Source organism: Chiloscyllium punctatum, chromosome 5 (genome assembly GCF_047496795.1).
Source record: "Chiloscyllium punctatum isolate Juve2018m chromosome 5, sChiPun1.3, whole genome shotgun sequence".
In the NCBI taxonomy this organism is placed as follows: Eukaryota; Metazoa; Chordata; class Chondrichthyes; order Orectolobiformes; family Hemiscylliidae; genus Chiloscyllium; species Chiloscyllium punctatum.
The window spans coordinates 4,632,459-4,645,731 of record NC_092743.1 but is presented as its reverse complement, the minus strand read 5'-3'; the positions used below and the strand labels follow the sequence as shown (position 1 = coordinate 4,645,731).

At 45.2% G+C, this 13,273-nt stretch overlaps 1 protein-coding gene across 3 annotated transcripts in view; it reads right to left on the bottom strand.

The window, feature by feature from the left end:
• The window catches only part of riok3 (RIO kinase 3 (yeast)), a 30,749-nt gene extending 17,998 nt beyond the window's left edge, over window positions 1-12,751 (bottom strand). The window contains exon 1 of one of the 3 annotated variants that reach the window (XM_072569662.1): window positions 12,550-12,751. In XM_072569662.1, coding sequence (XP_072425763.1) covers window positions 12,550-12,606 — 57 coding nt within the window. In that variant the 5' untranslated portion in view covers window positions 12,607-12,751. Of the gene's footprint in view, window positions 1-11,811; window positions 11,832-11,872; window positions 12,001-12,549 lie in introns of those variants that run through there. The other 2 variants (XM_072569663.1, XM_072569664.1) reach the window with 2 other exon arrangements.
• Between the last annotated feature and the right edge of the window lie 522 nt (window positions 12,752-13,273).

Here is a 13,273-nt window from a genome sequence, read left to right as displayed (position 1 = left end):
ACATAACAGTGGAGACGTACAGGATGAGATTCAGAGCTTACTTCTCCTTCAATAGCAATGTATGAACCTTTGTACAGTTCGAAACAAATTCCCCTTTTACAAATTTCCAGCGTTAAGCTTCACTAAGTTGCAGATTATTATAAAAATCGTTGGCACTGGGATCTTTCGATCTTTCATGTCATGGCTTAGAGTGCTTTCCAGCTGTGACCCTATTCTGAAGCTGAAAATTATGATCCTTCAATGACAAGACAGAAAGCAGATGTTTTTATGTACATGCATGTTTGTGATGAGAGAGAGAGAGATCGAGAGAAGTTGTTATGGAGCAGGAGTACCAGCTGTTATAGCTCAGTCAGAGATCTGTTGTCTGATCTGATTTGGGACTGCAGCATGATCCTATTTGAGATTCTGATGTCCATCATGCGAAGTCTCAACTTCAGAAAACTGTCACAAAAATGCAGGTTTAATTCAGTTTGAACTTCCTGTGCTGAAGGTCTTAGATTGCATCATCAACTACATTGAGAGAAAGGTTGTGCTGCATTGAAAAGCAGAAAAGGCTCCTCTACCCTATGTTCTGTGCCCGTGCACAAAATCTGTCGTGACTCTGGCTACAGGGATCTCCCTAATTTTTAAAGTATATCCTACAAATGCTTAGATCATTCGCAGCTGAGCAAGCAGACCAGTATTAAATAGAAGGAATATGCCAAAGCTAGTGCCTCTCTTTGTAAAATAATCAAATATTGCAATGTATTAAATAAAATCTGATACGCAAAATGGAGTCAGCTTTAATCAGTTTGAAGAGATTTGAATGTTATCACAGTAGTTTTAAAAACAGGAGAAACAGGAGCTCCACAAGTGGCGAGAGGGTGAACAGCATGCCCCCACCCACATCAGAATTACAAAACATCAGCTGACAGCCAGTGAGTCATGCAAAAAAACATTTGTAGGACTGCAGAGAATTATCGGGAGAGTAGGCCGTTCAGCCACTGAGCCCAATCAAATATTCCAGATCATGATTGAGAGTCAGAGAGGTACAGCACAAAAACAGACCCTTCGGTCCAACTCGTCCATACTGACCAGATATCCCAATTTGATCTAGTCCTACTTGCTAACACCCGGCCCATATCCCTCCAAGCCCTTCCTATTCATAAACCCATCCAGATGCCTTTTAAATGTTGTAATTGTACCAACCTCCACCACTTCCTCTGGCAGCTCAATCCATACACGTACCACCCTCTGTGTGAAAAAGTTGCCCCTTAGGTCTCTTTTATATCTTTCCCCTCTCACCCTAAACCTATGCCCTCTAGTTCTGGACTTCCCCACCCCAGGGTCTATTTATCCTATCCATACCCTTCATGATTTTGTAAACTTCGATAAGGTCACCCCTCAGCCTCCGATGCTCCAGGGAAAACAGCCCCAGCCTATTCAACCTCTATAACACAAATCCTCCAACTCAGGCAACATCCTTGTAAATCTTTTCTGAACCCATTCAAGTTTCACAACATCTTTCTGATAGGAAGGAGGCCAGAACTTCATGCAATATTCTAACAGTGGCCTAACCAACATCCTGTACAGCTGTAACATGACCTCCCAATTCCAATTGTCAATGCTCTGACCAATAAAGGAAAGCATACCAAACGCCTTCTTCACTATCCTATCTACCTGCGACTCCACTTTCAAGGAGCAATGAACCTGCACTCCAAGGGCTCTTTGTTCAGCAAAACTCCCTAGGACCTTACCATTAAGTGTATAAGTCCTACTAAGATTTGCTTTCCCACAATAACACCACACATTTCCCTAAGTTAAACTCCATCTGCCACTCCTCATCTGATCAGGATCCCACTGTAATCTGAGGTAACCTTCTTTGCTGTCCATTACATCACCAATTTTGGTGTCATCTGCAAACTTACTAACTATATGTCCTATGTTCACATCCAAATCCTTTATATAAATGATGAAACGTAGTGGACCCAGCACTGATCCTTGTGGCACTCCACTGGTCACAGGCCTCCAGTCTGAAAGTCAACCCTCCACCACCACCCTCTGTCTTCTACCTTTGAGCCAGTTCTGTATCCAAATGGCTAGTTCTCCGTGTATTCCATGAAATCTAACCTTGCTAACCAGTCTCTCATGGGGAACCCTGTTGAACGCCTTACTGAAGTCCATAAATCACGTCTACCGCTCTGCCTTCAACAATCCTCTTTGTTACTTCTTCAAAAAACTCAAACAAGTTCGTGAGACATGCTTCCCACACACAAAGCCATATTGACTATCCCTAATCAGTCCTTGCCTTTCCAAATACATGTAAATCCTATCCCTCACGACTCCCTCCAACAACTTGCCCACCAACATCAAGATCACCAGTCTATAGTTCCCTGGCTTGTCCTTACCACTTTTTGAAAATAGTGGCAACACGTTAGCCAACCTCCAGTCTTCCGGCGCCTCACCTGTGACTATCAATGATACAAATATCTCAGCAAGGGACCCAGCAATCACTTCAATAGACAATAGACAATAGACAATAGACAATAGACAATAGATGCAGGAGTAGGCCATTCTGCCCTTCGAGCCTGCACCGCCATTCAATATGATCATGGCTGATCATTCCTAATTAGTATCCTGTTCCAGCCTTATCTCCGTACCCCTTGACTCCACTATCTTTAAGAGCTCTATCCAATTCTTTCTTAAAAGAATCCAGAGACTGGGCCTCCACTGCCCTCTGGGGCAGAGCATTCCACACAGCCACCACTCTCTGGGTGAAGTAGTTTCTCCTCATCTCTGTCCTAAATGGTCTACCCCGTATTTTTAAGTTGTGTCCTCTGGTTCGGCACTCCCCCATCAACGGAAATATGTTCCCTCCTGCCAGAGTGTCCAATCCTTTCATAAGCCTATACGTTTCAATCAGATCCCCTCTCAGTCTTCTAAACTCAAGGGTATACAAGCCCAGTCGCTTCAGTCTTTCCGTGTAAGGCAATCCTGCCATTCCAGGAATTGACCTCGTGAACCTACGCTGCACTCCCTCAATAGCCAGAATGTCTTTCCTCAAATTTGGAGACCAGAACTGTACACAGTACTCCAGGTGTGGTCTCACCAGGGCCCTGTACAGCTGCAGAAGCACCTCTTTGCTTCTATACTCAATCCCTCTTGTTATGAAGGCCAGCATGCTATTAGCCTTCTTCACGACCTGCTGTACCTGCATGCTTGCCTTCATTGACTGGTGGACAAGAACACCCAGATCTCTCTGAACAGCCCCTTTACCTAATTTGATACCATTGAGGTAGTAATCTGCCTTCCTGTTCTTGCCACCAAAGTGGATAACCAGACATTTATCCACATTAAACTGCATCTGCCATGCATCTGCCCACTCACCTAACTTGTCCAGGTCACCCTGTAATCCCCTAACATCCTCATCACATTTTACCCTACCACCTAGCTTTGTGTCATCAGCAAATTTGCTAATGTTATTGCTGATACCATCTTCTATATCATTTACATATATTGTAAAAAGCTGCGGTCCCAGCACGGATCCCTGCGGTACCCCACTGGTCACTGCCTGCCATTTCGAAATGGAGCCGTTAATCACTACCCTTTGTTTCCTATTAGCCAACCAATTCTCTATCCAATCTAGTACTTTGCCCCCAATCCCGTGCGCCCTAATTTTACTCACTAACCTCTTGTGTGGGACTTTATCAAAAGCTTTCTGAAAGTCCAGGTACACTACATCCACTGGATCTCCCTCGTCCATCTTCCGAGTTACATCCTCAAAAAATTCAAGAAGATTAGTCAAGCATGATTTCCCCTTCATAAATCCATGCTGACTCTGTCCTATCCTGTTACTATTATCCAGATGTGCCGTAATTTCATCCTTTATAATAGACTCCAGCATCTTTCCCACCACTGAGGTCAGACTAACTGGTCTATAATTTCCTGCTTTCTCCCGCCCACCCTTCTTAAAAAGTGGCACAACATTAGCCGCCCTCCAATCCTCAGGAATCAACCCCGATTCTATTGAACTCTGGAAAATAATCACCAGCGCATCCACGATTTCCCGAGCCACCTCCTTCAGTACCCTGGGATGCAGGCCATCAGGTCCCGGAGACTTATCAACCTTCAGACCTAACAGTCTCTCCAACACCAAATCCTGGCAAATAGAAATTCCCTTAAGTTCAGGTCCTTCAGCCACTGTTACCTCAGGGAGATTGCTTGTGTCTTCCCCAGTGAACACAGATCTGAAGTACTCATTTAATTCCTCTGCCATTTCTTCGTTCCCAGTAATATATTCCCCTGCTTCTGTCTTCAAGGGCCCAATTTTTGTCCTAACCATTTTTTTGCCTTGGACATACCTAAAAAAGCTTTTACTATCCTCCTTTATATTCTTGGCCAGTTTACCTTCGTACCTCATTTTTTCTCTGCGTATTTCCTTCTTACTAATCCTCTGTTGTTCTTTAAAAGCTTCCCAGTCCTCCGTTTTCCTGCTTATCTTCGCTAAGTTATACTTTTTCTCTTTTAACCTTATATGCTTCTTTACTTCCCTTGTCAGCCACGGCCGCCCATGTCTCCTCCTGGGATCTTTCTTCCTTTTAGGAATGAACTGATCCTGCATCTTCTGCATTATACACAGAAATATCTGCCATTGTTCCTCCACGGTCTTCCCTGTTAAGGTATTATACCATTGAACTTTGGCCAGTTGCTCCCTCATAGCTCCATATTTCCCTTTATTCAACTGAAATATTGTCACTTCAGATTGTACCCACTCCCTCTCAAATTGCAGATTGAAGCTTATTGTATTATGGTCACTACTTCCCAACGGCTCCTTCACTTCGAGGTCACTGACCAATTCTGGTTCGTTACACAATACCAGATCCAGAATCGCCTTATCCCTGGTCGGCTCCAGCACCAGCTGCACTAAAAATCCATCTCTGAGGCACTCCACAAAGTCTCTTTCTTGAGGCCCGATACCATCCTGATTCTCCCAGTCTACCTGCATGTTAAAATCCCCCATAACAACTGTAGTAACATCTTTGCGACAAGCCAATTTCAGCTCCTGATTCAACTTACCTCCAACATCCAGACTACTGTTTGGGGGCCTGTAGATGACTCCCATGAGGGTCTTTTTACCCTTAGTGTTTCGAAGCTCTATCCACACTGACTCTACATCCCCTGACTCTAGGTCCGCCCGCGCAAGGGACTGAATATCCTCCCTTACCAACAAGGCCACCCCACCCCCTCTGCCCGTCAGTCTATCCTTACGATAACACATGTAGCCTTGAATATTCATTTCCCAGGCCCTGTCCCCATGAAGCCACGTCTCAGTTATCCCCACAATATCGTATCTGCCAATTTCCAAAAGAGCCTCAAGCTCATCCACCTTGTGTCTAATGCTTCGTGCATTCATATATAGAATTTTTAATTTGTTACTGCTCTCACCCTTCCCCTCAACCCTTATTTCACTCAACTTTACTGCATGATGCCTTTTCCAGTTTTCTGCCTCCTTGATACAGTTGTCTTTCTTGACTTCTCTTGTTCTAACTACCCCTTCAATTTCCTTTTTAAACATCCAGCTTGTCCCCTCCCCCCCGCTACTTAGTTTAAATGTAGCGGTGTTGCAGCAGAAAACCTGCCTGCCAGAATGCCGATCCCTGTTCTATTAAGGTGCAAGCCATCTCTCTTGTAGAATTTATGGTTACCATAAAATATACCCCAGTGATCCAAGAACTTGAAACCTTGCTTCCTGCACCAGTTCCCCAACCACACGTTCAAGTCCATTATCTCCTGGTTTCTGGCCACACTAGCCCGAGGAACTGGAAGCAAACTGGAGATAACCACCTTGGACTTCCCTAGCTTCCCACAGAGTTCTAGGGAACACCTGATCAGGTCCTGGGGATTTATCCACTTTCAGGTGTTTCAAAATATCTAGCACTTCCTCCTCTGTAATATGGACATTTTGGAAGATGTCACCATCTATTTCCCTATATTCTATCTCTTCCATGTCCTTCTCCACAGTAAACATTGATGCAAAATACTCATTTAGTATCTCCCCTGCAACTCCTGCGGCTCCACACAAAGGCCGCCTTGCTGATCTTTGAGGGGCCCTATTCTCTCCCTCGTTACCCTTGGTCCTTAATGTATCTGTAAAAACCCTTTGGATTCTCCTTAACCCTACTTGCCAAAGGATCTCATGTCCCCTTTTTGCCCTCGATTTCCCTCTTAAGTATACTCCTCCTGTCTTTATACCCTAAGGATTCACTTGATCTATCCTGTCTATACCTTATATATGCTTCCTTCTTTTTCTTAACCAAACCCTCAATTTCTCTAGTCAAGCAGCATTCCCTATAGCTACCAGCCTTTCCTTTCACCCTGACAGGAACATACTGCCTCTGGACCCTCGTTATCTCATTTCTGAAGGCTTCCCATTTTCCAGATATCCCTTTACCTGTGAACATCACAACTGGCTTTTGAAAGTTCTTGCCTCATACTGTCAAAATTAGACTTTCTCCAATTTAGAACTTCAACTGTTAGATCTGGTCTATCCTTTTCCATGACTATTTTAAAACAAATAGAAGTATGGTCGCTGGTCCCAAAGTGCTCCCCCACTGACACCTCAGTCACCTGCCCTGCCTTATTTCCCAAGAGTAGGTCAAGTTTTGCACCTTCTCTAGTAGATACATCCACATACTGAATCAGAAAATTGTCTTGTGCACACTTAAGAAATTCCTCTCCACCGAAACCCTTAACACTATGGCAGTCCCAGTCAATGTTTGGAAAGTTAAAACCCCCTGCCATAACCACCTATTATTCTTACAGATAGCTGAGATCTCCTTACAAGTTTTTTTTCTCAATTTCCTGCTGACTATTAGAGGATCTATAATACAATCCCAATAAGGTGATCATCCCTTTCTTATTTCTCAGTTTCACCCAAATAACTTCCTTGGATGTATGTCTGTGAATATCCTCCCTAAGTACAGCTGTAATGCTATCCCTGATCAAAAACACCACTCCCCCTCCTCTCTTGCCTCCCTTTATATCCTTCCTATAGTATTTGCATCCTGGAACATTAAGCTGCCAGTCCTGCCCATCCCTGAGCCATGTTTCTGTAATTGCTATGATATCCCAGTCCCATGTTCCTAACCATGCCCTGAGTTCATCTGCCTTATCTGTTCGGCCTCTTGCGTTGAAATAAATGCAGCTTAATTTATCAGGACATCTCCCTGGGTCCCACACCCCCACCTTACTAGTTTAAGTCCTCCTGAGCAGCTCTAGCAAATCTCCCTGCCAGTATATTAGACCCCTTCCAATTCAGGTGCAATCCATCCTTCTTGTATAGGTCACCTCTACCCCAGAAGAGATTCCAATGATCCAAAAATATGAATCCTTCTCCCATACACCAGCTCCTCAGCCATGCATTCATCGGCTCTATCCTCCCATTCCTACCCTCACTAGCTCATAGCACCGGGAGTAATTCAGATATTACTACCCTCAGAGACCACCTTTTTAAATTCCTGCAAAACTTTCTATATTCTCACTTCAGAATCTCATCCTTTTCCCTTCCTATATCGTTGGTTCCAATGTGTACAATGACCTCTTGCTGGTCCCTCTCCCGTTTCAGAACATTCTGCACCCTGAGACATCCTTGATCCTGGCACCAGGGAGGCAATACACAATTCTGATTGTTCGCTGCTGGCCTCAGAAATGGCTGTCTGTGCCTCTAACTAGAGAGTCCCCTAACAAAATTGATTGCTTCGATCCCAACGTTCCCCTCATTACATTACAGCAGTCTCAATATTGGAAACTTTGCTGTTCATGCGACATTCCCCTGACAGTCCATCACTCCCTACATTTCCCAAAACATCATACTTATTTGAAATGGGGATAGCCACAGAAGACTCCTGCACTACCTGCCTACCCCTACCACCTTTCCTGGTGGCAACCCATCTACCTGACTGTATCTCCAGCTTTTCTGCCTTCCTATAATGCTATTTATCACACCACCTAGCTCCTGTAAATTCTTCATTGCCCCTGTCACTCGAACCAACCCATGTGATCTGATAGGATTCACAACCAAAGACACTTAGCGCAGACATAATCAGCAATAACACAGAAACTCTCCCTGGACTCCCACATTCGACAGGAAGAGCATATTGCTCTACTAAAGGCCATCGTTGCCCCTTCACAATCTACAGACCTAGAAAAAAAAGGCACCATCTTTTTGCTCTAAACTACTGTGTTCCAAGCTAGCTTAGTACTTATGGCTTATACTTTTAAAATTTAATCAAGGGACAGATCTCAATAAAACATATAATCAAGAAAGAACCCATTCTACTCACTACTGCAGACTCTCAGCAAGGTTTCACGTTAAAACCTATGCACTTATCTGTTCCTGTGCCTTGAGCTCTCCCACACAGGTTCCTCCTAGGTCAGCTGTGAATTTCGCTGTTCGTTAATTTTTCCTAGACGCACTCCAACGTCCAGAGATACATGAACTCAAACAGCCAAAGGCAGTAACGGTGTAGATTCACTGCTGTGTCGGTTAGCAGGGTAGGTTTCTGTCTCTCTCCCTCCCTCACTGACCACGTGGTCACTGCCTTTTATCTGTCTTCCTCCTTTTAAAAGTGTCGTTGTTTTGATCTTTTTCCCCTCCAAAGTTCCCAAACAATGGAACAGCATATAAAACAGCGATTGCTGCTTCTGGAATTCAAGAAAATCACCTCCAACAGCTAAAATACCTCAAAAAAGGAGAAGGTCTTACAGCTACAACTTTTTCCTGTCCTCCATCTTGAATTAATTCAGTGCACACTCAATGTATTCTTTCAAGGAAGTACATTCTGTAATGAAACTTCCAAAAACATTTCGTGTTTGTTGCTGGAACATTTAATTTTTCAAATCATGTCATTCCATTTCAAATAAGTTTCATTCGAGGTACAGTTTGTTTCAACCAAAATATCTGCTAGCTTGTAAACATTTTGACTAATGGTTTTACACAGGATCCAGCCCCTCAATGTAGAATGACAGGAGGGAACCAAATTGTGGCCATTCCCCATCATCATGCAGCAATAAATGTGCAATTTCAACAGTGCTATCCATATAATTGGGACTGAATGGCCTCATACAGATTTGGATGATCCTGTTTATAGGGTATCACTTCTTGTTTGTTGGTCCAGGATCAAAGAACAAAGAAAATGGCAGCACAGGAACAGGCCCTTCAGCCCTCCTAGTCTGCGCAGACCCAGATCCTCTATCTAAACCTGCTGCCTATTTTCTAAGGGTCTGTATCCCTCTGCTCCCTGCCCTTTCATGTATTGGTCTAGATACATCTTAAATGACACTACCATGCCCGCCTCTACCACCTCCAATGGCAACACATTCCAAGCACCCACCAGGCTGAGTAAAGAATTTTCCATGCACATTTCCTTAAACCTTTCCCCTCTCACCTTGAACTCCTGACCCCTAGTAATCGAATCCCCCACTCTGGGAAAAAGCTTCTTGCTATCCACCCTGTCTATACCTCTCATGATTTTGTAGGTCTCAACCAGGTTCCCCCCTCAACCTCCATCTTTCGAATGAAAATAATCCTAATCTACTCAACCTCTCTTCATAGCTAGCGTCCTCCATGCCAGGCAAGATCCTGGTGAACCTCCTCTGCATTCTCTCCAAAGAATCCACATCCTTTTGGTAATGTGGCGACCAGAACTGTAGGCAGAATTCCAAACGTGGCCGAATCAAAGTCCTATACAATTCTAACGGTACCTGCCAACTCTTCTACTCGATGCCCTGTCCGATGATGGAAAGTATGCCGTATGCCTTCTTGACCACTTCCATCAACCTGCGTTGTCACCTTCAGGATACAAGGGACATGAACACCCAGGTCGCCCTGTACTGCAATTTTCCCCACGGCTTTTCCATTTACCGTATAGTTCACTCCACAATTGGATCTTCCAAAATGCATGACCTCGCATTTGTCCAGATTGAACGCCCTCTCCAATTTCTCTGCCCAACTCTCCAAACTATCTATATTCTGCTGCATTATCTGACAGTCCTGTTCACTATCTGCTACTCCACCAATCTTAGTGTTATCTGCAAACTTGCTAATCAGACCACCTATACCTTCGTTCAGATCATTTATATATATCACAAACAACAGTGGTCCAAATACGGAACACCACTGGTCACAGTTCTCCATTTTGAGGAACTCCCTTCAACTACTACTCTGTCTCCTGCTGCCCAGCTAGGTTCTCTAACCAACTAGCTAATACACCCTGGACCCCATCTGACTTCACTTTCTCCAACAGCCTACTATGGGGAACCTTATCAAACGCTTTACTGAAGTCCATGTATATGACTTTGACAACCCATCCATCAATCAACTTTGTCACTTCCTCAAAGAATTCTACCAAGTTGGTAAAACACACCTTTTCCTGCACAAAATCCTGTTGCGTATCACTGATAAGCCCATTTTCTTCCAAATGTAAATAGATCCTATCCCTCAGTATCTTCTCTAGTAGCTTCCCTACCTCTGATGTCAGGTTCACCGGTGTATAATTATCTGGATCATCCCTGCTCCCCTTCTTAAACAAGGGGACAACAGTAGCAATTCTCCAGTCCTCCAGGAACCTCACCCATGTTCAAGGATGCTGTAAAGATATCTGTTAAGGCCCCAGTTATTTCCTCCTTCGCTTCCCTCAGTAACCTGGGATAGATCCCATCTGAACCTGGGGACTTGTCCTTTTAGAGTACCCAACACTTCCTCCCTCCTCCTGCTGACTTGACCTAAGACCTATCCTTAACCTCAATATCCATCATGTCCCTTTCCTCAGTAAATACCAATGCAAAGTACTCATTAAGTATCTCTCCTATTTTCTCTGACTCCACGCATGGCTTTCCTACTTTGTCCTTGAGTGGATCAACCGTTTCTCTCATTACCCTCTTGCTCCTTATGTAAGAATAAAATGTTTTGGGATTTTCCTTAACCCTGTTTGCTAAAGATATTTCATGACCCCTTTTAGCTCTCTTAATTCCTCGTTTCAGATTATAAGAATATCAGGAAAGTTGGACCAAAACTGCTCTCTCTCGTTCTGCATAGATCAACTGCAGCCAGTCCATTCGATCCATCAACATTTTCTCCTCTGCTTAACTCTCTTCAGTCAATAACCATCTGCTCTAATCATGTGACAGAAGTATTACACTGTGAAATTTGATATTAATTTCCTCCAACCTCCAGTAATGTGAAGCATTCTGTCTAGAATTTTCAGAACATTCTCCTATATATCCCCATCACTTATCATTTTTAAGTGGTGTCAAAAATACTGACACTAAAACAAATCAGTACATCTATCAAATCCCTTTTTGAACAATCCAAATTATCATCAGTCTGCAACAGCATTTTTGTGGCCAGACAGAATTATAAAATGATGGCCAGAACCTCTTATTTCTTCCCTTAATATTCTGTCCAATTCAAGGCTTCTATAATTGAGACTCCAATGCTCTCTGGATAGTAGAATTCCAAGCACCAACAACCCTCCTCATCCCTGTCTTCATGGGAGACCCAAGATTAGAGTAGCGCTGGAAATGCAAGCAGGTCAGGCAGCATCTGAGGAGCAGGAAAATCAGGATGAAGGCTTTCCTGATGAAGGGCTCCTGCCCGAAACATCGATTTTCCCTCCTCCTCAGATACTGCCTGACCTGCTGTGCATTTCCAGCAGCACTCTAATCTTGACTCTAATCTCCAGCATCTGCAGTCCGCACTTTTGTCTTCATGGAAGACTCACTCATTTTTCACAAGGGGGGCATCTCCAGACCTACATTCTTCAGTAAGCTCACCACTCATTCTTTTAAACTTCAATGAAAACAGAAGCAGACTTCGCACCAGCAATCAACGAACCTGCCTAAACGGCCTCTAGGACAATGGTAAATATTTTAATATCACTCTTCACCATCTATACAACATCTCACGTTCTGATCATACGCATAGGGACAGGTTGAAGGGGAAGGAAATGGGGGTTGGGGTTGGGGTTGGGGTTGGGGGAGGAAGATGGGGTTGGGGTGGGGGAGGAAGATGGGGGTGGGGTGGGGGAGGAAGATGGGGGTGGGGTGGGGGAGGAAGATGGGGGTGGGGTGGGGGAGGAAGATGGGGGTGGGGTGGGGGAGGAAGATGGGGGTGGGGTGGGGGAGGAAGATGGGGGTTGGGGTGGGGGAGATGGGGGTTGGGGTGGGGGAGATGGGGGTTGGGGTGGGGGAGATGGGGGTTGGGGTGGGGGAGATGGGGGTGGGGGGGGAAGATGAGGGTGGGGGGGGAAGATGAGGGTGGGGGGGGAAGATGAGGGTGGGGGGGGAAGATGAGGGTGGGGGGGGGAAGATGAGGGTGGGGGGGGAAGATGAGGGATGAGATGGGGGACTGGGGGTGAGGGGATAGGGGAAATGGTGATTATGTGAGATGGGAATGATGGGTAAAGGGGAGGGGGAGGGGGAGGGGGAGAAAATGACGTATGGGGTGACGTGGGGGTAGGGGCGGGGCCTGTGGAGATAATATGTCGGGTCCCGTGAGCCAGCCTCCGGTACCTGGTTTCTCCAGGGCTGGGGTCCGGCGGCCGGATTCGGGGCCGCTACCGGCTCCATCCTCCCGGTTGACGGAGGAGATGGGGGGGCCTCGGGCTCGGGCTGCGGCCGGGGCCGAGTCTCCGGGAGAATCGGGGAACTTCACTCCGAGCAGAGCCACCGCTCCCGACGCAAATGTCGGCGGCCGGAACCGGAAACCGGGGCGGGCCCGGTGTCAGAGGTTAAACGATCCCGTCATCCGCATAGGGGACTTTCTCATGACGTCATGGGGGGGTGCAAAGGTCCGCCATTGTCACCTCCTTTTCCCTCAGTCTGTCAGGGGGAGGAAGAGTAAAAACGAGAATTGAAAAGCAGGAATTAGGAGTTTTGACAGTATCCTGGTTTCCTGGTTTAATCTAACCAAATACATCACCTCATGTTTATCTGATTGATTGCCATTTGCCCATCTGACCAGCTGTATAGTCTTAGATTACAGAAGCCAGTCAAATAGTCTGATCAGTGGCAAATAGTATTTAAGGAAAAAAACCTTATCACCTAAAGGGTGATGAAAGTGTGGAGCTCACTGCCTGAAAGATTGGAAGAGGTAGGAAACTCTCATGGCAATTAAGAAGGTGGGAATTGTTTAGTTTGAGATTTTGTTCAGCATGGACTGGTTGGACCAAAGGGTCTGTTTCCGTGCACTATGACTTTAGATGTGCACTTGTGACACCAACTTGTACAAAGCAAT